This window comes from Ambystoma mexicanum, chromosome 2p (genome assembly GCF_040938575.1).
Source record: "Ambystoma mexicanum isolate Mex_15411 chromosome 2p, UKY_AmexF1_1, whole genome shotgun sequence".
In the NCBI taxonomy this organism is placed as follows: Eukaryota; Metazoa; Chordata; class Amphibia; order Caudata; family Ambystomatidae; genus Ambystoma; species Ambystoma mexicanum.
This window is the reverse complement of record NC_090923.1, coordinates 874,178,690-874,204,009: the sequence shown is the minus strand read 5'-3', so window position 1 is coordinate 874,204,009 and position 25,320 is coordinate 874,178,690. Positions and strand designations below refer to the sequence as shown.

General features: G+C 44.4%; 1 protein-coding gene across 1 annotated transcript in view; it reads right to left on the bottom strand.

Moving 5' to 3' along the window:
* WDR62 (WD repeat domain 62) overlaps nucleotides 1-25,320 on the bottom strand; it is a 2,486,568-nt gene that overhangs the window by 663,454 nt on the left and 1,797,794 nt on the right. Inside the window, exon 23 of the mRNA XM_069644563.1 lies at nucleotides 11,555-11,715. Within this exon, the coding sequence (XP_069500664.1) occupies nucleotides 11,555-11,715 (161 nt within the window). The remainder of the gene's footprint in view (nucleotides 1-11,554; nucleotides 11,716-25,320) is intronic.

Sequence of the window (25,320 nt, the reverse complement as noted above, 5' to 3'; positions counted from 1 at the left end):
CTGCACAGGGGTTCTGCCTAACAGAGGCCTTCGCAAAGGGCTCAAGGACAGGATACTCTGCTTCAGGGTCTGCTCAGTGAAATATCATGACATATTGAAATGTACACACATTCACTGGAAAGGTGTTCTTAGTATATATCCTATTAAGTTGGATATGAGTGCACAAGTGTGTGGAAAGATTTTTTAAAAAATATTTATTTAACTGAACTAAATTAGCTTTACAATATTTTAAGAAAAAAAAGACAAGAGAAAATAAATACTTCAATAAAAGTCAAATACAAAATAAATTTCATATTAACACCGCTTAAAGTTTAGAAAGAAAATATTAGAATCAGAACACGACTATTAATTAACAAGAGCATCAGAGAGGCACAAGAGAAAAGGAAATGTGAAATAAAATCTTCAAGCTTCTTATTTGCAAGAGGGCAAAGTCAAATAATCTAGACTTCATTCTTCAGATAAGTTTAAATCATTTAAAAAAGAAATTGCAGCAATTCTTAGCGTGGTAATTTGTGCACCATAGATCATCCACCACATAGTTTCTGTTATCGGATTTACAAAAATCTGAAATATCTTTATAAAGTGCTGTTCACGTTTCTGTCTTAACATCACGCATTCTGTTACCAAGTGGCGTATGGTCTCTGGTTGGTCCGCAAACATACAAAACCGACAGAAATTATCTTTAGATATTATAATTCACGTTGTGCTATGAGGTCTTTAGTTTGCCAAAGATTAAATCGTAAATGAATACATTTTGCTCTATGCGCTGGAGAAGGCGATTTATGTAAATACGATTCCAAAAGGCTGACCTTATGCAAAAACGGATTTTTCAGAAAATCTTGTGTTCTGCCAATCATACTGGAATAATTTAGTTTTGACCCTATTCGGGTTTGTAAGGAGATCATCCAGAGATATATCAGCAAGAGCATTTATAACCAATTCACGCCATTTACATATAAATTAATCGTGTGACTTAATGATGAAATTAGCTAAGACATTTATCCGTTTTTTGAATTTAGGACAAGAATACATTTCCTACAAAGGGCAATTACCTGCCATAGGTATCTCGCGTACAATGACACCAACCCTAGTTCTGTTCTGATCCAAGCAATGGGCATGCATGAAGGCAAGCACAAGAGTTGTTTGCAATACTTGCCTTCGAACCTTGCCCATATGTTACTGGAGATGATCGGTTTCGTTTCAGACCCATATAATAGTACTGGAGTAACCTTTTGGGCGAAGTAAGTCATTACAGGCATGATGGAAAGTTTCCCGTATTTGGCCTGAATTATTGATTGAGATATCATTGCATTTAATTTATTATTCAGACTCAATATATAGTTAGTGTCATTCGCACCAGAGATAACTACTCCTAAGTATGTGTATTGTGGGACAACTTCAAGGACCTCGCCCTGGACATGCCATTTCAAAGTGTGTTTGTTTCTGCCATTGTTGGCTCCTCTAAGCGGGTTACACATCATCACCTTGTTTTTATTTAGATCGATTGTTAGCAGATTTTTTTCTACGTATATAACAAGAGCATTGAGAAGGTTTTGCAACCCCTACGGAGTCTTCGAGACCAACACTAGGTCATCTGCGTATAACAGAGCGGGTACAGCCTTGCCTGCCAATTTTGGGGCATCTACAACCACTGCTTCAAACACCCCACCAATATCTGATATAAAAAAGTTAAACAGTGAAGCCGCCAATATACATCCCTGTCTCAATCCATGAAAGGTCTTAATGACTGAGGATAGAGTTCCTTTAAAGTCAAGTCTTACTTGAAAGGTGGTGTCAGTGTGTAGGGCTTGGATTAACTTAATCAGATAGGTGGGGCATCCTTCTTTAATCAGTTTAGCGATCAACAAAGCCCGGGAAAAAGAATCAAAAGCGGCTTTGAAATCAATAAAGCCAAAATATAAAGTTAGTTTCTGAAGATGATGGTGTTGAATGATCGCTGTAAGTGTAAATAGGTTGATTGCAGTCCCCATATCAGGGATAAACCCAGTTTGATGGGGGTCTTGTTTCGAGGCTACTTAAACCCACTTGTTAAAATCCCTCAAAATGAACAGAGCAAAGATCTTAACGGGAATATCCAAGAGGGCGATCGGTCTGTAGTTGGCAGGACAGGACCAATCACCCTTCTTGAAGATAGGTACAATCATTGAGGGTTGCCAAGATGGAGGGATACTATTCGTTTTTAGGACCTGTGAAAAGATGTAAAACAAGATCCGAGCCCAGGATTGGGGACGCTGCTTCATCATGACATTAGTGAGATCGTCAGGGCCTGGTGCCCTCAAATTGGTTGACTTGAGTATGTATTCCAGGATATCACTCTCCTGAATATACATACACTGACTGTTCGCCTCTCCAGTCACACGACTGCCAGGCCAAGCGTGAGGAGCAGCATACAGGTCTGTGTAATATGACACCCATGTCCTCTCCAATACTCCATTGATCTGTACAGGAGCTTGTTTTGCATTAGACGCTACATGAAGAAGTGACCAAATTTCAGCAGTGTTTTTAAGCACAATCATCTTTAGCATTTCCTATCCATCAGCTTGGTACAACATACTCTTTTGTGATTTAGATATAAAAAACCCAGTGAAATATTGTCTGACAGAACTTTGATGCAGCAGAACAAAAAGCACTCAGTAGCAGCAACTGTATACTGGGAAAGATAAAAGGGGTGGATCAGAACAAACCCGTTTGAACATATGACTGAGACATTCCCTGAGCAAGTGTTCCGATTTCTGTTCCAACAACGCTTAGGGGTATGATGCACACCTGAAAGCCTATGTGGCTGGAAAACGTGGATCTGTGTGTTGTGAGCAAGGCATGTAGGCGCAGAATGTTGAATGAGAAGGAGACAACTAGTGGCAACTAATACCACCAAACAGCTAGTAACACAATGATAGTGTCTCGCTAGGGTGTACATCAGAGATAAATTGGGGCCAAAACATTAATCAGCATGTTATATTAGTGATGAAAGAGCAATATGCAAAAATATCTTTCTCCAAGTACAGTACAACCCAAATAAAAAACCATCCAGTCTCCAGGAACACATCTATCGATACACTACAAATGGATAAATCTCAAACTTAAAGGAAGTCAAATGTATTGGCTTTGTCAACATTAGTGGTCAAATGGGATCACATCTTCCCACACTACAGTGATCTGTACAGTGAGCTGTTGGATGAGCAAGAATAGACAACCTTAAGCCAAACAAAAATGAATGCCTGATCTTTTCCACTGAAGCAAGAAGCACTGCAACAATCCCTTGGGCATAAGCTATATGAACCTACTGATGGGCCAGTCCCCTAATGCTACAGACACAAATCAAACCACTGGAGAGGAATGTGTCTTCCACTGGAGATTCATCATGACTTTCATAAACTTTCAACACAGAATGCTGGAAGTCATCCAAGACTGGAATATAACAAATACTGTCTACGCAGGCCTCCAGAATATCTTTATTTATTTTTTTATTTTAATTGTAACAATTAGTTTACAAATAAACTTCAATTACAATAAACAATAAACAATCTTGCTTTCACATACATAAACATAAATCCACAGGAGGGCAAGAGAAACAAGAGAACAAAGACAACACAAGGAAATTACAGTCTTTAAATGATAATCATTCAATGAAGAAAGGAGAGGGAATCTTTCTGATTGACACTGGTCCTCATTCAAAATATGTTCCACTAAATCGCAAACTGCACATATCAGTGGCACATTTGATCCAGATAGTATGTGGTACTACCATTTGTCCATGTCCTCGTCAATTGGAGCAAAAGCACCCAAATAGCGGGTTCGATGTTCTTTAATTTTTGGACATTCAATGACTAGGTGTTTTACAGATTCGACTGTGATTTCACAAAACCTACAAAGATTATTCACAATTTTGGGTGCATTTCGTCTCCATAGACTTTCCTTTGTTGTGTGTGCATTCAGCCGTAGTCTCAAAAATTGATTGCAGTGTTTCCTTGAAGGGAATTTTTGTAGGTATCTTGGTAGGTGGTCCAGACAATTTGTTAGAGAGCCTAGGTCGATCGACTTAGATAGGAGATTTCTTCGTTCTAAGTGCTCTATCCAATTCCATTTCCTTAGTTTTTGTTTCGCAATTTGGGGAGTGTCTATCAAGGTTTCCCACGTTACATCAGCAGTATCCAAAATCCGTTTTAGACCATTAGTCCAATTTTGTGTAATGCTACAGTGTTGTTGATGGATCATATTTGTAAAAATTGTGTAAGCCGGAGCCTGGTCCTTTAGTGACATCTTTCGGAGCATGGATGGAGTTTTCCAGACAACTATGTTATGCATTGATTCAAGTCCGAGTTCATGTCTGATAGAAATCATTGAGACACCTTCTGGTAGTTTGAGAATGCGTCTCCAGAAGAGACCTTCAAGGGTTGGCCATATCTGATAGTCTAGGTTCCATCCAGCCTCAGCTCCAAACGTGATTGAGGGAATAACCTTTTGTGTATAGAAGGTTAGTACAGGTTTGAGGGTAAATTTCCCATATTCGGCATCTAGCTTCGATCCTTGTAATGCAAATGTCAACATACGTTGTTTCAGGTCGCAGATCCACCCATGCTCTCTTATTGAGATGTTATGGACAATGCCTAGGTATCTAAAAGATGATACAGGTTGGATCTGAAGTACATCAAGGTTCCAACTAAAGTTCTTTGTTAATCTTTTGGATGTAGTTCCGATCAACATGACCTTTGTTTTTTCTACATTGATTGGCAGCGAATTGTCCGATAGATATCTTTCCAATGCATATAACAGTCTCTGAAGTCCAATCGTTGTTGCATCTAATAGGACAATATCGTCTGCATATATTATCCAGCTAATGCTGTTGTTGTCTATCCTCGGGGGGAAACAGCGTGTCTGTGTAAATGCTTCAGATATATCAGATATGAAAAGTTTGAATAGCAGGGCAGCTAAGGGGCATCCCTGTTTGACTCCTTTATTCGTTCTTATTTTATCAGTCAGCTCACCTGCTTCGTTGATTCGCTCTCTAACTGAGGTATCTTTGTGGAGAGCCATTATCGGCTGCAGTAATTCATATGGACACGACCAGTTTGCCAGTTTTTTCCACAATTTTGTTCGATCTAAGGAGTCAAAAGCCTGTTTCATATCAATAAAAGCAATAAAGAGATTCTTGCCTTGTTGTAAAGCATTTAATTTCAGCAGGTTTAGTATAGTTAAGTTCACTTCTGTTCCTACGCCTTTGGTGAAACCTGTCTGACGTAAGTCGAAGTGACCAGAACACATAGCCCACTTTGACAGCTTCTGTTGTAAAAAGGACGCAAATATCTTCCCCAGGATATCTAAAAGAGCAATTGGTCGGTAGTTGGCCGGATCGTCGCGGCATCCTTTCTTGAAAATGGGAACTAAGATTTAGGTATCATTTTTCTTGCTGCAATTGTTAGGAGTAAATGGAAAATGAAGGTTGTCCACAGCTCGTTGTTTGCTTTCAGCGTGACATTGGAAAGGCCATCGGGTCCAGCGGCTCACAAGTTTTTTAGGTGTCGAATTGCTATTGATATATCTTCTTTTGATTCGATTACATTCCAAGACTGGACTTCATCAAGTCTTTCGTCGCTCAGCAGATGTTCATTGCTCCCATAAACTTTGGAACAGTGCTGTTCCCAAGTGGCCTTGGAGATACCATGATGGGTCTTCGCCTGCTGGAATATTGTTTTATTATTTATAATGTTCCATAAGTCCTTTGTTTGGTGGCAAATAATGAGCTTCAGAATTCGTTCACCTCTTTCTTGATCTCTCATCATTTTGAAGCATTTCAACCAGTTTCGATACTGTGTCTTTAGATGTTTCCTTTGCAACAATTTATTCGGATCTGGCTCTGTATTTAATTTCCTGAGATCACGGTGTAGTTGTTTTTTATTTAAGAGACACCACTGTACTAAATTCATATTAGCTTTGGTAAGAGCAGCAATTCGGATGTTTGAACTTGATTTGAAAGTCTACTATCAACGCAGGATAGTTTAGTTTGTCGCATAAAGCAGTCTCCTCTCAGGTTATCATTTCGTTTAATTTCCGCAATTGCTTGCTATTTATTTTGAGTCTGTTGCCTCTTTGGTTCACTTCAATTGGTTGGTTGAAGATCTCTGCATTTCTGGGGAAACATGCCTTTAGAGTTAGTTCAAGTGGATTATTGTCACTGCTTGATGATTTCAAGACCTTCAGCAGTAGAATCTCGTTTAGCATTGTATTTGATGCCCAAATGTAGTCAATGATTTTTTTTGAACCATCACGCTGCCAAGTAATATTCGGAGGAAGATCGCCTTTGGTTTGACCGTTGAGCATATGGCAGTTCCTAGCAATCATGGCTGAATGAAATTGATAGCCTCTGCATGTCGAGTAAATTTGATGCTTGAATTTTTTCATTATCAAATTCTCATCAAACCACGAGAAATTCAGGTCTCTGCATAATATGACTTGTAGGTCAGACCATAATTCCATGTTATCATCGATCAATTTTGTAATTGATTTAATGAAATGAGATGAGGATATCATGGCAGAGTTCGAATAGGTGTTGAGAATTAGTAGATGATGCAATGGTACATTTGATCTGACTGTTTTGAAGGATTAATCCTTGCACAAACAAGTTTGGAGAAAATGATTTTAAAATCTCCCAGCCTGATGCGTTATTTATCATAGTCAGAAGACCAGAGAACAGACAACCGAATTGATTTTTCCCAGCCGGGTTTAATATGATTGAATATCCTTCTCTAGACGGCGCTTCCCGCAGCCATGTTTCCTGGAGACAAACTGCAAAGTTGGTTTTCATCGAGATGTCGCAGTTCTGGAACAAATGCCGGAAACCTCTAGTGTTCCATGATATAAGGCCAATTCCATCCTCCTTAGTTTGCAATAGCTAAGTTCTATTCGAGCGAGTCTGTGTTGGAGGTTGGGAGGAGATATTTTGGTTACCGGCTGTTCTTTATTGGATGTTAAATTGTTTCCTTAACGCCTCACGACGTTGTTCATGGGTTTGCTCGCCAGCAGCTGACACTGCTTTTCTGAAGCCGTCTCTTCGATGTTTTGTTTCCAATGTCAGATCGAATCCGTAAGACAACAGCTCGTCTTTTGCAGCAAACAAGGTATTTTCTACTGCTTGGGAAGTGATATGTAGATAGACCATATCTAGAGATTCCTCGTTGATGTATTCCACAATGGCTATGTCGTTTGACGTTATCGTTCTCAGTGACGGAAAGATGTGTAGCAATTGCATTACATTTCTGCGATTCAAATTAACTTCATTTGCGTCTGGGAAAATATTCTCAAGCCCAAGTCTCCATAGTTTTTGTTCCAGACTAGATTTCGCAGACACAGTTGCTTTAGGATTCAATTGTTTTTGCTTTTCCCATTGGGCTGCCGTCATTTTAGGATTTAATTTTACGGAGGTCAGTTTTTTTTGTTGAGCCTCAGCATTGTCGTCTTTTCTACTGTAGATTTGTGAATTCTCGTTTGGGCAATTTTGATTTGCATTTAAGCGAGTTTTCTTTCTCCTTCGTCAGGTATTTCCGTTTGGTGGATTTTTCTCCGGCCTTGAGGAGGATTCATGGCCGAGCGGTGAAGTTCTTCTTCTTGTGTTGACTGTTGCAATTCGTCAGATTCAGCTGAATATGTGGACAGATGACATAAATCAGTAACACTTACATCAGATTTCTTTGAGCTAGTGTTAGAATCCAATCTTCGTCTTTTATTTGGATTAGGAAGATCTACCACGTTTATTTTAGTTATTTCTCTCAGCATGGACTTGCAAACAGGCACACTCTCATTATCATCCTGTTTATCGTTTGGTGTATTGCGGGAGAACAGACCCAACTTGTTAGGAGTAGAAAGATTTCTCACAAACTGTTTTGTTTTATTTCTGACATTGTTCATTTTATTTTGCTGCTTATTTGTTGAATGTTTTTTGGCTGGAGCTTTTATAGATTTTTCACCTTGTTTAGATGTAATCGAAGGAACAAACAGTTTTGCTGTTCCAGTAAAAATGTCAAAAGAAGTAACGGGACCTTTGGAACTTGGTGCCGCTGTGTGGTTTGGGAGTTGAACTTCCACCGCTAATGCTTCAAGTGGGTTGATTTTACATTGGTCTGATCTAGACCCTTTGTGTGGTTTATTTACAAGACTCTTTTTCAGCTGTAGAAGTCAAATGTGGGTCAGCAATCACAATGATTTCACTGTTCGCTTTATCCAGTACAGGTATCCCTAAGTTCTTTCCTGGGACAGTTGTGTGCTTAGATATGTCAGGCGAACTGCATTGGTCTATCTTTGCCCTAGTTTTCGCATTTAGTTTCTCTGTGCGATATAGGGGTCTCATTAGGAGGATGTTCCATGTCTGTCTTATTTCAGGAAAATGAGTGGCGACACCACTTCATGATTTCTAAAATCGCCTCCATTTGATCGTTTTTGTTTGTGTGGTCCTTCATAGCAATGTCACCAAGGCGGTTTTGTCATTGAAATGAGATTTCTGCTTCTCGTTCAACTCTAGACATTAAATGACGTTGTTTTGTTCCAAAGACAAGGTTTTATTTGTCAGATTGTGTAGCAAGGCATTTTGATCTTTCACAGTCTCATTTACTTGTTCCATGAGTTTGATAAAAGGAATCAAAGCCAATGATGTTGCCGTGATGAACAGATTCAGATTCAAGATTTGACTGTTCATCATGTCCACTAGAGCAACATTCATTTCCTGTCACTTGCTGAGCTTGCTGGAATACTTTAGTACTGCAGTGAAATCGTAGGTTCTCAGTCGGTTCCTTTGAGGAGCTTGATTGTGATTTTCTTTTAAAAGTAGCATTAGTATTTTGGATATTCTGAGACTCTTTTCGATGGGGTGTACTTGTCCAACATTTAAGCGTGCCATTAGGATCTTGCGCGAACTTCACTCCTTTTTTCGCTATTTGCCAACAGCATTTTTGTTGGAAGCAATACATTTTGTGGGGCCGTAGAGAAGCTGTGTATTAATTTGTTTTTAACTGCTTGATAGTCCGCAGTCAGCCTCTCCGTTAGCCGCACTTCGCGTCCTGCTGAGTCTATCCCAAGACTTTTTTTGTGGTTTTTCGTAGAAGGGCCCGTCAGAAGAAAAGGCAACGAGGGCGCTGGTGGAAGGGAGTCAGGCTGGCATGAAACATCTCTTCCACATACGTCTGCCTCAATTCGAGCCATCGTAGTCTCAGCAACAACTCTGCTGTCTGTAGGGCCGTGTGTAGAATCGTTGTTTAAAGGCGGGACGAAGGAAAAGTTTGTTTGGTTCCCTGAACCATTTGGTAGTTTTAGAGCCAGAAGTTCAGTATCTGTAACATCAAACGGAGATAGAAAGGAGGCAGTATCGATTTCGACCATCGCCAATGGCGCAGGTGGCACAGGTAGATGATGATCTTTTATCGCAGATACCGCTATATTTCGGTCAAGATCGAGTGGGGCTGTATTTAAGGACACCTCACCCACAGTCTCACTGCCCACACCACCCAGCATATTTGATTGGGAACCTTCAGGTGAGGAGTCGGGCAGCATGGTCTGTGTTGCTCGATCGATTTCATCTATATATGCCTGGGACGGCAGCTGATTTAAGGTTTTGTTCACATCCAATCCTAGGAGATTTTCCGGTTGATTGGTCATTATGTCAGCAGTGACATGTCCGACTGTTTCAGACAGGAGTACATAGGATTTAACATTCAAGGACTGCAATGTCAATGCTTCAGCCGGAACGTCGACCAACACCATTTCACCAAGATTCACATCAGCTGGGGCAGCATTCAAGTCAACGTTCGAGTCGGCCTCATTTATGCTCATCACAGAAACTCGCGAAAAACAGCGAGGCGGACTTGCAGTGGTAAGTTGTACTGGATTAGGCAGGGGAGGTAGGGAGGAAGGGGAGGAAAGGCAAGGTGTGTCTGCCACAGCAGACAAGCAGGACAGGCAGGACAGGGGGGCAATCGAGCGAGTGTGGGATGAGGGGGTCGGGAAGATGGAGCAATAATATTCGCGCCAGCTGTTGAAATGGGAGCATCGGCTGCGAACGAAAGCTCGGACCGATTTCGAGCGTTCAAAGTTGTTTGCCGCGTTTGCGGTCGTACATCAGTAACCATACTTTCCTCTTACCGGTAATCCGACAATTTTATGCCTTACGTTGGAAGTGTCCTCGTCGACGATGTAGACTCCGCGCCGCGCTCCGGAGGGAGTATTAAACTGGATACCAATGAAGAGAGAAAGAGGACTGAGCACGTAGTGCAGCTCCTCACAGTGACTGCTTACTCCCAAAAAACAGCAAGGACTGGAGGCTGACTGGACTCAGCTCCGGACTCCGCGCCGCAGTCCGGAGGGAGTTTTAAACTGGATACCAATGAAGAGAGAAAGAGGACTGAGCACGTAGTGCAGCTCCTCACAGTGACTGCTTACTCCCAAAAAACAGCAAGGACTGGAGGCTGACTGGACTCAGCCCCGGACTCCGCGCCTAAGCAGGCCTCCAGAATATCCCGTGAGCGAGTTACCAGACATCTATTGCAACTAGACAAGAGGGAATATTTCATGCCAGCATTGCAAGTTCTTTACAGGATGCAAGTCAGAAAAGCGATTCAATTCTAGAAAATGTGCATCATGCTCTAGAATGAACATGCCATTGGGCTGGAAGTCATCCAAACTAAAATGATTACTTATTTAAGAGAATGCTAATATCCAGCTGTACTGTGTCTCTGATGATGCCAAATTTACGGAAAGAAATTCAAGAGATTCACTTAATTCATTGTCTCCATCACCAAACCATGGAATTCAGTTCCTAAAAGAATCTAGACATATTACTGCCACATATTCTAGCACTAGCACTTAAGGTAAGACCCAAGGAATGCATGCAGGCAAGGAGCAAGCCTCAGGCTCTGGAGGATAGCTCAGGGGCACTGCGCTCGCTTTGGAAGCAAGACAATGCAGAGCAACACTGGTTCGATCCGTGGTTCCGCGCTTAGAAACCTCTGGGTATTAAGCACATTATAAATAACCAATTACAATTACAATGCAGCTAAACATACACCAGGGCTCTCAGTCCCTGCACACAGAAGCTTCATCTTATTGGAAAGAGTCTCAAGACTCACCCAAACCGATAGACAACCAGTTGGATCAGGCCCATGCAAATAAGATGCAGACAAACCATCAAGCCTACCAGCATATGCAAAAAGACAAACCTTCACACAAAGTTAATACAATCCAAATGTCAATGGCACACCTCTGGCCAGTGAGGGGGATCTAGCATGCCCCTCAGTGCCTGTGGCTCACTCTTGGCAAGACTGGCCTGTAGGGATGCTATTCACAATCTAATATATTGTTGGACTCAAAACGCCACTTAAAGATCTTTTTAGTCTCTGCCATGACCAACCATTTACTCAACAGTAATATCGCTCAGCATTGTACTGAAACCCAGGTACTTCTATCACCACCCAACAATACGTTACCCAGGAAAAATAACAGGCATCCACTCATTCCCAATACCATCAAAGTAACATACCTACTTGAAACTCACCTTTCAAGTCCTAGTGAGGACTCATTGGTATCCATAGGGTAAAAAATGCATTCTCTTGCTTCAGGCGAATCTTGCTCTTGACGCGTTACCATATCGAAAGTGGTGTAACTTGGATCTTGAAAGTCATTTAATATGCTGGGTGTAACATCCACATTCTTTATCTGTAGAGTACAAAGTGGATTTTCTTTAGACAAACTTCTAAAATCAACAGCTGCAAACCTTTAAATAAATGGCCTAGATGTGTTAAGATTCCTAAACCCATCTTTCCAGTAATACTCCCTCTCAATACTCTAAAGACCTAGGTTTGCAGCATTTGTTTGTTTAGGGGAATGGTAGCATAGGGAGGATTGTTATTTCTTGTGTTCGATGAGGAATACGTTGGAGGACACAATCCACTCGAAATTGCATTTACTGGAGGAGAACACATCCCCCATTGTCAAACTACTGTACATCTTCTTGAAACACAGGGTCAAAACATTAAGCCATGCTTCTGGAAACGTAAGGTAATCCTGTCTCGCCACAGCAGCGGTGAATTTGAAGGAAAGAGTAGCTAGTACACTCTTCCACTTGATACATGAAATTGCTGCAACTGAAGTGGTGATTAACACACCTTTGACAAACCCAAAAGGCAAGATAACGGGTTACGAATAGGCAAGAATACAAATCTAGCCACGTCAATAAGTTACTTAACTTTACATTCAGATCCTAGAGCCTTGTGAGGTGTGAACCTTATGACTCACTCAACGGTGACGAAGAGCTCCATAGTATAAGGTTGATTGCACATTATTTAGCAGCACTCTTACATCATTACACGAATATGTCCAGTACTAGTCCTGTTCAATTCAACAGTTTTGCACGTTCATCAATAACCATCCACACCCAGTCAATTTCAGCAACTTGCAACTAAGCTCCAGGTATTGAGCAAGAAATAGCCAAACTTTCAGGAAAATGTAGGATCAGCCAAGGGATAACACAAGAGAGATCAACTCAATATTAAGCTAATGATATGCATGCAGGCCTAACTTAAGAACTTTTTTTTTCCGCTAGGAATGTATCTTTTCTGAATACAACTTCTTGGAGAATCACTAAAAGGATGATTGAATAGTATGTCATATTGTTTACTGTTACTCAAGAAAGGAAACTTACCTTTAACAACTGTTCTCCAGCAAGGGTTTGGCATGGATTCACATGCTCATGAATAACAAATACATAAAAGTAGAACATTACACAACCACAGGAGGTGGCGGGCTCAACAGAAGCAATCAAATCTTACCTCTGGAACAGACTCACCTCAAGCGAACAGGTTGGTAGCACTGCTTGGCCGACTCTGGACTCCTCCCTGGAATCCCTGTCGACGCAGTAGAATTTAGTGAAAGTATACGTGGACCTCGACGAAGCTGCCCTGCAGATGTCCAGCAGAGGCACACCAGACAGGAACGCTGTTGTCGCAGCGATCGCTTCTGTGGAATGGGCTCTCGGACAGCCGTGCAGGGTTCGGATCGCCAACCGATGGCAGTGAGTGAAGCAGCCGGAGAGCCAACTTGAGATGGAAGCCTTGGACAGGCCTTCCCATGGTTCACAGGACCAAAGTTCAGTCTTCTGAAAACTCTTTGTGCGGGTCATGTAGAAATGCAGGGCATGAGCAACATCCAGCCAGTGCACAGCCCTTTCAGCCAGTGACGAAGGCGTCCGAGAAAAAAACAGGTAATACCAAAGGCTCGTTCAGATACAATTCCGACTGAACCTTCGGCATAAAAGAGGGGTGCGTCCACAGCACCACCCTCGATTCGTGGAAAGTCAGGTATGGCTGTTTGCAGGACAGAGCCTGGATCTCACCTACCCTCCTCGCAGAGGTGATGGCCACAAGGAAAGCAGTTTTCCACGAGAGGAACTTGAGAGGGGCCTGATGCACAGGCTCGAAGGGGGCCCCCATGAGCCTCGTCAGCACCACATTGAGTTCCCACGCCAGGTCAGCCGCCTTCGCCGGCGGGAAAGATCGTAACAGTCCCTTGAGGAGCTCCTTCACAAGTCGATGAGACCAAAGTGAATATCTTCCTTGAGACCTTGTGCAGCCGGAGATAGCCGCCAGATGTACCTTGATAGAGGCATGTGCCAGAGGGGTAATCTTCTGAGACCGGCACCACGTAGTGAAACGCTTACACTTGTGACCGCAGCACTTCAAAGTCGGCAACGCTATGGACTTGGCAAGGACCTCCCTAAAGTCCACAAGCAACTCATATCTTCCAAACTCTAGGGCTGCAAGCGCCAAGCCCTGAGGTTCAGCAACGCTGGGTCATGATGAAGGATTGCACCTACTTCTCTGGTCAGAAGATCTGGAACCACTGGAAGCTTCACCGCAGGAGACGGTGGTAAGGTATGGGTACCAAATCTGCCTCGGCCACGCTGGGTTGAGGAGTATCATCCTCCTTTGGCACTGTCTCAGTGTGTTGATGACTTGTAGCAGGAGAGGCAATGTAGAAAACGCGTACAGAAACAGGCCTTCCCACAGGAAGGAGAACGCGTCCCCCAGGCTCCTCGGTTGGTGGAATCTGCTGGCAAACCTCTGGCATTTGGAGTTTACTGCCGTCGCAAACAGATCGATCTGGGGCCTGCCCGACTTGACTAAGATGCAGTGCACCTGGTCCTGCCGAAGTTCCCACTCGTGGCAGAAGTGCAATTCCCTGCTGAGGGAGTCTGCAATGGTGTTCTTGACTGCCTCTATGTGAAGGGGAAAGAGGAACATCTTGTTGTTAGACGGCCCAGTGCCACAAGTCCTGCGCTTCCTTGGAGTGCTGGGGATCGAGTGCCCCCGTTTCCAGATGTAGAACATTGTGGTGGTACCTGAAGATCCTCACCACCTTGCCCTTCAGAGACAGAAGGAACAACTTGAGGGCCCAGAACACTGCCCGTAGCTCCAGGATGTTAATATGGAGATACTTCTCCTTCAGCAGCCACAGGCCCCTGGCATGCAGACGCCCGGTGTGGGCTCCCCAGCCTTCCAGGGAAGCATCCGTGGTGACCATCTCCTGCTATGGGGTGCAGGGGGTGTTTGAACCCCTGTTCCCGGGCGATGTTGGAGCGGACGCCCAACCACCTTATCGCCCGACGGAACTCCTCGTGAAGCAGGATCTAGTCCGCAAAGCTTCTGGACACCTGTATCCAGCGAGCATCCAGGAACTCCTGTAGTGGTTGCATTTGTAACCTGCAGAGCCGGATAAGGTAGATATCATGGTTCGCACGGTGGTGGTCTTCGACAACGGCCGCTTCACCTTCCCTTGTATGGCTGCTATCCTCTCCTCCAAGGGTGATGCCAGGCAGGGTACCGTATTGAGCCTGGCTCCTAGGAACAGCGCATTCTGTCAAGCAGGACTTTCGATAGTTGATGGAGAATCCCAGATCCGCCAGCAGAAGGAAGGCCACATCTGTGTGTCCGACAGTCAACTCTCACGAGCTGGCCCGGATGAGCCAGTCGTCGTGGTACGGGTATACGTGAATACCCTATAGATGCAGATGGGCTTCCACTTGTGCCAGGCGCTTCGTGAACATTCTGGGGGCCCGACTTCAAGCCAAAATGTAGGGCCTTGAACTGGTAGTGCTGTCCCTGCACCAAAAAGCATAGAAACCTTTGGCGTTTCCTGTGAATGGGGAAGTAGGCATCCTACAGGTCCAGCGACGTCAAGAAGTCTCCTTTTTCCAGTTGGCCGAGCACGTGTTGCAACGTCGCCATCCTGAATTTTTGGGACTTGAGTGTAATTGTTCAGACCTCGCAAGTCTAGAATGGGCCTCCAGCCCCCGGTCATCTTTCTGACCAAAGAGTATTTGGAATAGACTCAGAGTCACTGGGAAACTAGCTCTATTGCCTCTTTCCGCAGCATGGCCCGCACCTCCTCCAAGAGCTGAGTGATGTGTTGCCACCGGAGGGCCTGGCGGACACTTGCGCTGAAACTCCAGGATATGTTCTTGGGCGAGAGCGTCCAGCACCCCTCTGTCGGTGATGATCTTTTCCGCTCACTGACAAACCTAGTCAGCCATCCTCCCGCCGGGGTGCACGGGTGGGGGCCTCACGTCCTGGTCTTTTCAGGCTTGCTTAGGTGCCAGCGTCCTGTACTGCGGGCGACAGCGACGCAGTCCTCTACCACCGTAGAGCTGGCAACAGCCTCTGTAAGCTTCCTGAGTTGTGGATCTGGAAGGCTGACTATGAGGAGAAACCTTCTGAAGACCTGCTAGACTTTCCTCTGGAGGACTGAAAAGAAGAGCGGTGCTGCTGGAGGGTGCCCAGAGAATGGGCCATCTTTGTATCTGTTTTGATGGCCTGTAGAGACTCGCCGAAGACATTCCCGAAAAGGTTCTCTCGGTCGAAAGACATGTCCAGTACCTTCGCCTGGACCTCTTGGTGGAAAATTGTAGACTTCATCCAGCCTTGGCAATGAAGGCAGACACTGTTCCCCATCTGCCAGAACCCTGTGTCGGCAATGTCCAGCGGCACGGATGGCGTGATCTGACACTACCTCCTCTTCATGGAAGAGAGCGATTGCCTCCATCTTCTTGTCGTCAGGGAGGAACTCCAAAATCGGACCCAGCTTGTACCACAGCTCCCCGTCGTACGTGGCTGGGATCACCAGTGCGTTGTGTGCCGTGATGGTGGACGCTGCGGTGTAACTAGCCTTCCTTCCCATGGCGTCCATCTTCTTCCCCTCGCTGTCCCGAGGGACTGAAGCCAAGGACGGGTTAGTCGACCGTTTCCTCGCAGATGCTGAAACCACAGAATCCGGCCGATGGTTGCGACCTCAGGCACTTGGGTGTGGATTCCAGCCTATCCCGTTTGGCGAGAGCCCTGCAAGGGTTCTTCAAGATGGCCAGGCCCTCCTCCCACACGTTGTCCAGAAGGGGCACCGCCATGATGGTTGTCCTCTTGGCCCCACGCCTCTGGTACAATAAACCCTCCTTTCTGGTTTCTTCAGGCACAAGCTGGAATAGCTCGAAGGCTTTGGTGATCATGAAATAGAATGACCACACCTCATCCGGTGGGCATGCTCTAGGCTGCGGAAACCCGCTGCGACAATATTGTCGTCGTCGTGGCTATTTCTGTCCCCGTGTCTGGGTCTGCTGGGGGTGAGGGTGCCCAACGTGGAGGTTGAAATGGGGGCATCAGATGAAGCTTCCTCTTCTTCGCTGTCGGCTGATCGGGTGCCTGGGGGACCTTTGGAACAAGGCCCTCTGGCATTCTCTTCTGGATCTCCGACACCAGTGTGGAGGGTCGACAGGACATCCAGAGACATCCCTTGGCTGAGCTGGTATGATTGGAACACTAGGCCCGCGCTGTCGTCCTCCTATTCCACGTCTTCCTTGGACCATGACCTCCACGACCTCGGTGGAACTTGCGGTTCCTGGCCTTTTCTTGGACCCCCGCAGATGAGGATCCCTCGAAGGACTTAGGAGGCCGCACGGGGCAGAGGCCTTGGCGTTCAGCCATGCCGCTAGTCTACTTTGACTATCCTTCGTCGTCATCTTGGAGAACCCAAGGCATATCTTGCATTCTCCTTCCTTGTGGTCTGGATGCAGGCAGTAGAGGCATTGCAGGTGCCTGTCGTCAACAAACACATTCGAAGCCTGCACTTGGTGCATGACTTGAAGAGGGATCTTTCTTCCTTCTCCTGCGGCATGGTCGGAGGGCGCGAAGTCGGCCTGATTGCCTTCTGGAAACTTTGACGATCTTCGCTGTCGGCAGATGGAGTAGAGAGTACACAGGCTCTTTTGGAACAAAAATGGAACGTTTTTCTGTCGAAAACACAAACAAAAACTTAGAAGTAGCTCGCAGAGCAAACTCGAGAGCTCCCAACAATGAAGCGGGCAGTAAAAATCTGAAGATGGCTGCCAGAGGGGGGGCTTAGGGAGAGGACTGTCATTGGATGGGGATGGTGACAGTGACTGGTTTAAAGGAGAAATACAGTTTGTAAGTGAAACTGTTTTTTCTTTTACCAAGGATTCCCACCCCGACGACAAGGAATATAAATGAGCATGTGAATCCGTGCTAGACCCCATGCTGGAGAATTTGCTCTTTCATACATCTACTGATGGCTGGTTAAGTTATCTATACATCGTCACCACATGCACACGTTCATGCAACACCACATGCATCTGATTCTTTTGCAGCTGCTGTAGATGCACCCATTGTTTATACAAGATCTAAATGATGTGAATGAACATGTTGCAATTGTCCTTGAGTGATGCACCTATTTTTGTAAACTGACTCAATGTTTTCATACCCAGTTGAAAAATTGCTAGTACAATACATTTTATACTTAGAAAACCCACTGTAAAGAGAGGGAGCAGATCAATGAATATTATCCAAACTTGATGCCTTAGATCTCAAAGTCCTTGTGTACACCAGAACACGAAACAGATTGTATCATGTTAAGATAAAGTGAAAGGGGTATGGCAGGCAGCCAGCAAGATGGCAGCCTAGATATCCCTCTCCTCATGAAAGTCATTTTCTTTATTTAGTTTAAATGTTAATTGAATTTTCATGTTATTTCTCAATGGTCCTGAATAGAACCCCGGCAAAAGGGTTTACCAATATGAGGCTTGCTACTCTGAATTGTTTTTCCCATTAATTCAGCACCGGAAACCTTCAAATGTGTCACAGATGGTGCACAAACTGCTCCAAATCCCAGAGGCATTGCAGGGATTGTATAGAAATATCAATAGGCCCTATGTCTCTCCACTCGTTTCCAAAAACCTTCCTCCCTAGCTCACACGTCGTTAGCCCCAGGTTAGTATATATTGATAGTTTCTCCCTCAGTATTCTAAACGAAGAATGACTTGAGGTGTTTCACTAAAGACCTTTCACCTTCTCTCACTATTCTCAGTCGGACTTCCTAAATTTCCAGACTCTATCAAGTGGATAGAATTGTATAGGCATAGGGAATTGTGCCTGGCAGATGCCATGCTTGGGTCAGGCTTCTCCTTTCACGCTCACTCGCTCCTCTCCCTCACTTTGTTGTGTCGTTTACACTCCAACTCCACCCGCCTCTCTGCACTCATGTCTCCACTTTGCTGTCCCTTGGATGGCTCACTCCTTCTGGTCCTTACCTCCATCCTTTGCTGTTACTACCTACTCTACTACTCCACTCCTACTCCCTCCTCCACACTACTACTCCCTCAATACTACTACTCAGAAACCCTTTTTTTTAATCAGTACCATACACTTCAGTCACTTCTTACACTAACCCTTCTAAACACAATTACCACACTAACAAGCACACTCAGAAAGCAGTACCACTTTCTACTACCTAGCCAATAGCTCACATTCTGAAAAAACCACCAACACACAGCACCTGTCCTTCCGCCATGCTGTGGTCTCTTGGTCTTCCACTTTCTCCTCTCGCCTCACCCAAACAACCCACACTTCCTGTGGTCTCTTTCTATACAACGAAAAAGGAGGTATGGGTGCCCCTCTGCGAGAACGAACACGGCTTAATAACCCGTTATATGGTAAGCTGCCCACTCCAGAGTCCACAGCCACATTTTGGCACCTAGAGTGTAAATATATTATGTGGTATATTTTAACATAATATATGTTAATAGAAAAAGAAATGTGTAAAATATTTTGCTCCTTTTACATTCAGGAGTAGTAACCGCCAACAAAATCTCTCAAAATACGTTGAAAGTTAAACATAGTGCATACGTCCAATTGTTGTATCTGCTCCCCATTGTCTTGGATTCAACTTGCGAGTTTTGGACTCAAATGTATAATGTTGAGGGATGTCAGAGTAATGCAATTCAGGTGCATCACGATTCTCTTCATGCAATTTGAAGTATGCTGTTCTGAAAATAATTATATTTAAACAAAGCCCTCTGTGGGCGGGAAAGTGACATTTTTATGTTGGAGAAATAGTGCTGAATCAAATGAATTTCTGTTAATATGTTTTTTAAAATGTGTTCATTTTCTTAGTGTATGCAACTTGAAACAGGCTGCTCAAGTGGTGTCCTAGTCTTGGTTCTTTTCTGAAGCTAATTGTATGTTATTGTTGTAATACACATTTTGCTCGCTTGGAAGATGAACTTGAAGTCTTATCATTTTCTGCGTAAGGCAACAGCTGCCTCTAGTGTTGGTAACAGACGAAGAGGGCACATGTGGCTTCTGACAAACATACAGCTGGCCCTTTATTATTACTACTACTAAGACCTTTATTTTGGCTGTCAAAACATAAAAGTACATACATATAGAGAGAACACAACAGCTGGGTTTTAAAAATAAAAAAGGTGACATTCGCAGGTTACAAAACAGTTACATCTCATAAATACAACAATGTTCGTTAAAATATCTTAAATATAGAAGCAGATTATTTGGATAAAATATACAATTTTATGTATGGCCGTTGAGGGTCGAAGAGATGACTCTCACAGCTTGGCCCACTCTGGCCATTGATGAACTAATTCATAGTTAATCAAATGTTCTTGCTTCTAAGCAACCAAGCTGTGTATAAATTGTGCTGTTCCAGAAACTGCATGCAAATCAATACTATGTCTCAAATATTTAACAACCCGTTCTGTTTGGCTAATCCCTGAATCTCTCAGGATCTGTTATAGGTACATTCTTCTCAGGTTCTTTAATCTGGGGCAGATCAACAAAATGTGACAAATTGATTCTTTGGGAGCCTTACATAAAGGGCATTCACTTGAGTTAAAGCGCCATTTTTGGGTGAAAGACGGAACCTGCAATATATCCAATCTAAACCTTAAATATTGGGACCTTTCAATAACAGGGGTTACAATTTCAATGTATTCCTTAAAGCCAAACAACATCCCACCTTCCAAGTAATACAATTTAGCAGTGTCTAGCACCAAAGCCTCACTAATCCTCAGCTTTAGATTAGCTTTCTTAGCTGGGCTGTTACAAATACATTTGGCTTTTCCCATAACCCTGGGGTGTCCTGGTCTTGACAGGTAGCCTTAACATGCCAGGTCCACTTGATGCTTTTGCCGCCTTCCAATTCCAAAAATGATGAGTGTCACCCTATGTGTTTCCAAGTCGCGTTGTTTCCAGATTCTGGCCCAAAAAAAGGCTGGCCAAGCACGTAGCTGGGGTCAGATCCAGTTCTAATTAGATCAAAGCTGTGGGAGCACTAACTGGCAGCATCAGCAGCTTTTTCTAAAACCTCTGCTCGTAAAATTTGATCTTGGAAATGTCACTGTGACCCCAAAGTTCGGCCCCATAGAGGGCTGCAGGGGGCGCGTGTTTTTGAAGAGATCTAAAGCCGAGGAAATAACTCCACCTCCATGCTTTGCATGGAAAGACAGAATGGCACCACCCACTGTCTCCAAGGTGATACCAGCTTTTGAAATTTGGGACACCCAGGCACCTGTTCCCTGGAATCTCAGGCCCACAAAATCGTAGTGTTTCACCTGTTCGACATTAGTCCCACTAGCTTCCAGTCTCAATACTGTACATATTAGATTGTGAGGTTTGAACACCATCATTTTTGATTTGTCCACATTTAGCGAATGGCCCAATTCTTCATTTTTGTTCAACAAAAATTATGAGGGATTTATTTAGGCCTTCAGCCGTTGTGGAGATAAGGACAGCATCATCTGCATAGAACAAGGCTGGGTATTTCTTTAGGGCCAATAAATGTAAATGTTAAACAGCAGAGGGACCAAGGCACACCCTTGCCAGACCCCTTATCTAAATTAAATGGGCAAGATAACTTGCCACCTAGGCCAAATCTTACAATTGCCCTATTTTCTGAATATAACTGCAATATTATGTAAATCAAATTCTGAAGTGCGTTATGGAAGAATTTGCCATAGCAATTTTCTGCAAACTGAATCAAATGCCGTGCTAAGGTATAGGAAGGCCACATATTTTATTTTCCTCAAAATTGTGTTTTTTTAATCAAAAGGGAGAGCATAACAACTGGTCATGGGTGCCCCGGTTTGCCCTAAATCCACCCTGGATGTCACGAACTACGCACTCCCTATCTGCCCATTCTTGCAAGTGCCTCAATATTACTTTACCAAACACTTCCCCTCTATGCTGTCCAGCAGTGAGATTGAATGTTAATTTACCGGTTGGTCTCTTCCCCAATCTTATATTTAAGGAAAATCACTGCCTGGTGCCATGAAGATGGAATACCACCACTGGACAGTATAGCCTTAAACACCCTGCAGAGTACCAGTGCCCATATCACCACCTCTTCCTTTTACAAATCAATTGGGATAAGGTTGGGACCCGCTGCCTTTCCCTCTTACCCACAAGGACAGAGGTAGTGGGATGGGCAGCAGTCTGTACGGGGTGGGGGGAGGGCGGGCAGGTTGGTAGAGGCTTGAAACATGACCACCAATCGTTCTCACTTATACAGCACTACACTGTAAAATCTCCCCCAAAGTCTCTGTCAGATACTAGTTTCCAGAATAAAACATTATCCTTTGATTGCAAGCCATCTAAAAAGGGCTGACCATTGCCCCAGAACAAACTCATTATTTTTTTGACTGAGCATGTACTTATACTTTGCAAAGTTTTGACTTGTCAAGCAGCCTTTTTGTTTTAACACATTCGATAACGTTACCTTTTGCAATATGGCAGTCCCCATCATACCAGCCCGATCTTGGTAGGACCATCCTTTTTATGGACTTAACTGGGACCGAAAAAAAAGGGATGAGATTGGTTAACAAGTTATATTCGTTCAAAACTGATGTGTCATCTATAGGTTCATTGCAGATTCCTTAGAGATTTCCGAGGACAGATTTATCAAGATTGGGCTTCAGATCTTGACTCATTAGTTTAGACCACTTCACAGATTTCCCTTATTGGCTGTTAATTTCAACAGATTGTAAGTTAGGTGGAGGGAAACGATTAGGCAGGCAGTTGGTATTCCCAGTGAGGCTTATTGTAAGGGCAAAGTGGTCGCTTTCGCTCCTGTCACCCACCTCAAAGTAAGGCACTCTAGCCTAATCAGGTCCGGATACAAAGATGTAGTCGATTAACAAGCTCCCTTTGTGCCACCCCCAAAGGTCATCCTTGCTGGTTGGTCGCTGGCAAATCGAACATTACATGCCCTTAGGTTTAGATTAGAAATCATACATGCCGATTCCAGCTCCTGATGATGTTGTCTCTTCGGATGCATGGCTATCATCACTGGGACGTCCCAGGCCTGGTCCTGGTCATCCCACAGCTCTGCTAGCTCTTTCAGGGGTTCAATCTGTAGAATGAGATCCCCTGCTACAACTGTTTAATGGGAGCCTATTGGGGGAGGGCGGACACGGGGGGGTTAGGACCGTCATATTTTCCAACAAGGATTCCAGAATGGCTATGCCCCGGGTGGCTGTGGGTCTATTATATGTTGTATAATCGCAACATGTCTTTATCCCCGAACCAAACGTTTAGTACTTGAAGGTCCGGGGACCCCGAAGCCAGCTGCTCAATCCTCCAATCAACAGACGTGACGAATGAAACCGATAAGCCACCACTGGGACGCCCCTTGTGACCCTTAACTGCTGGAACAGTAAAGGTTAGATATCGCTGAAAAAACGAGGGGTCAACTGCAGCATTACAATTTGAAATGTGCTGATGTTATCACACCAGTCCGGGATATCCAGTAATCTATTAACACCCGCAATATTCCAAGATAGAAGCTTAATAGAGTCATTGTTACTGGCATTATGATTACCCACACCTGCCCGTCAGTCAACTCCCAATGCTTTGTAAGAACGAGGGGCCTGTTTCCCACCATTTCCCCAATGATTGTGAGAGCCCCCACCCCAAAAAAGGTCTCAACCGATCTTAGTTGTATCCCCTTTACCTTGGTAGGGAGAGATCTGCGGTCAATACTAAATAGGCCATCGACCAAAATATCATCTCTTAATCACAGATAAACACCCCTTTTAGTGGCGAATCCAATGTATGCTTTTGTTCTTCAGAGATTCCAGGTCCTCAAAGGTATGGAGAGCTAATTTAGGTACGTTAATTATGAACACACAGGGTCTAGGGTCTCCCATTGGGTTATTCAAAAAAGGTCTGCTGTTACCATAGTTGGGGGTTGTGAGACTCCTCAAAGAGAGAGCATTAGCACCAGTCGGTGGCGAGTCCAGCCCACCGGGGCAGGATGCCCTCAGGCTCCGGGTCCCCCCCCACGGACAGAGTGGGAATGGAGGAGAATGTGAATTCGTAACAGGGTGAACATTTGCACTGACCCATCCCCCCACCTATACTGGCACATGAGGAAGTCTGGAAGTAATCAAGTTCGGAGCCGGGATGGCATTTCCTCTGGCTTGCTTAGCAGTACCCAATGTTCCACCTACTAGTTCTGGGTGAGTTTGGCTCGGAGCATTCATGAATTATGTCAATGTCAACAGGTTTGATTTGATTTGATTTTTTAAATTTCTCTCAATAGGTAATTCTGCCACATGTTGTTAATAAGTGCTATTGATTCTTTCAAATCAACCAGGGTCTCTTCTATTTTCGCGTTGGTCCCTATACTTTCTTTACATCCCTGCCTGCACCCATTGCCATAAGCACATGTTTGTGTTCCTGCTTCCTGGAAGGTCTTGGCGGATCCTGTGTCTCACCAGCTTTCTTAGCGGCCGCAATGGAGCCTGCCGCCAATTTTTGGTTTTAACTGTAGTAATCCTAGCCACTTTAACCCTTCTCTTGCGTCCAACCGTCTTCCATTAGCGGGCAGATTTAGGATCGGGCAAAGGCTTAGGTGAGCTGCCTGTGATGATCTTTTTTTCTGAGATGGGCATGAAACGATTAGCTAGAGGGAGCAGTGGCAACACAGGTGGAAATAAAGGAGAAAGCATATGTAGCTTGCCCCCCTTCCCTCTGTGGCATCGCCTTGCACTGGCGATTGCAGGGTGGGCACCACAATAGCATTTAAAGCAGCAGTGGCAATTTCAGTCACAGGGGAGGTGAGGTTGTTCCTCTCAGGGGTTTCAATTATAATAGGGTCATAAGACCCTCACTCCAGATGCTCACTTGGGTTGCCAAAGGTAATGTTTCTACGACCTATTTGAGTGCAGTTTTAAAGTGGCTCAGGGAGTCTTCCTTAATGATGCAAGGACCTGGTCTTTTACAGGGTTCATTCGACTTGGTAATTGGCCAGTCATTATCGCAGAAGGATATTAAGTCTTCCTTGCCCGCCAAGGCCACACAGTTTGATCTTATCAGCAAAGGGGCCATCGGGAAAACCTTTACTGGTAATGTGGGCTCACTTGCTGGCGAGTGGCCTATCTCCCGTACTTCAGGTGTGCTCCCTGCATCCGTTCCCTCAATCCCACCAAGATCTGAGAGTAGGTGCTTAATCTCAATAATCAGGTTATTGATGTCGCTTATCGGTCTGAACAGTCTTGAGATTTTCTGCTGCCCCACTCCCCCACCCCCCACATGCACACCGCCCTCTACCTTCTTTTTACCATTATGTATGTAGGGTAGAGGAGGAAAATTACGTAGTTCGCTGGCAGCAGTACCTGGTTTTCACAAGCTGGAACAGCTGGCGAGGGATGATGAGGGGTGATTAACACAGTCAGCCCCCTCTTTCCAACACACCGCTGCAAGCACTGTTGGTTTGTCAAGAACTGACTTTGCCTTCCAATTTCGGGTCCCATTTTGGCTCCAGTTCATTCAACACCCTCTGGACTTTCTCAAAGCCATAGGCCAGTCATTCCACAACCAGATAAGGATAGAACGGAACAGCTAAACACAGTGCAGGGGGCTGGTCCCCCCCTCGATCGTGGAAATCCCAGCAGGAGCGCAACTCCTGTGC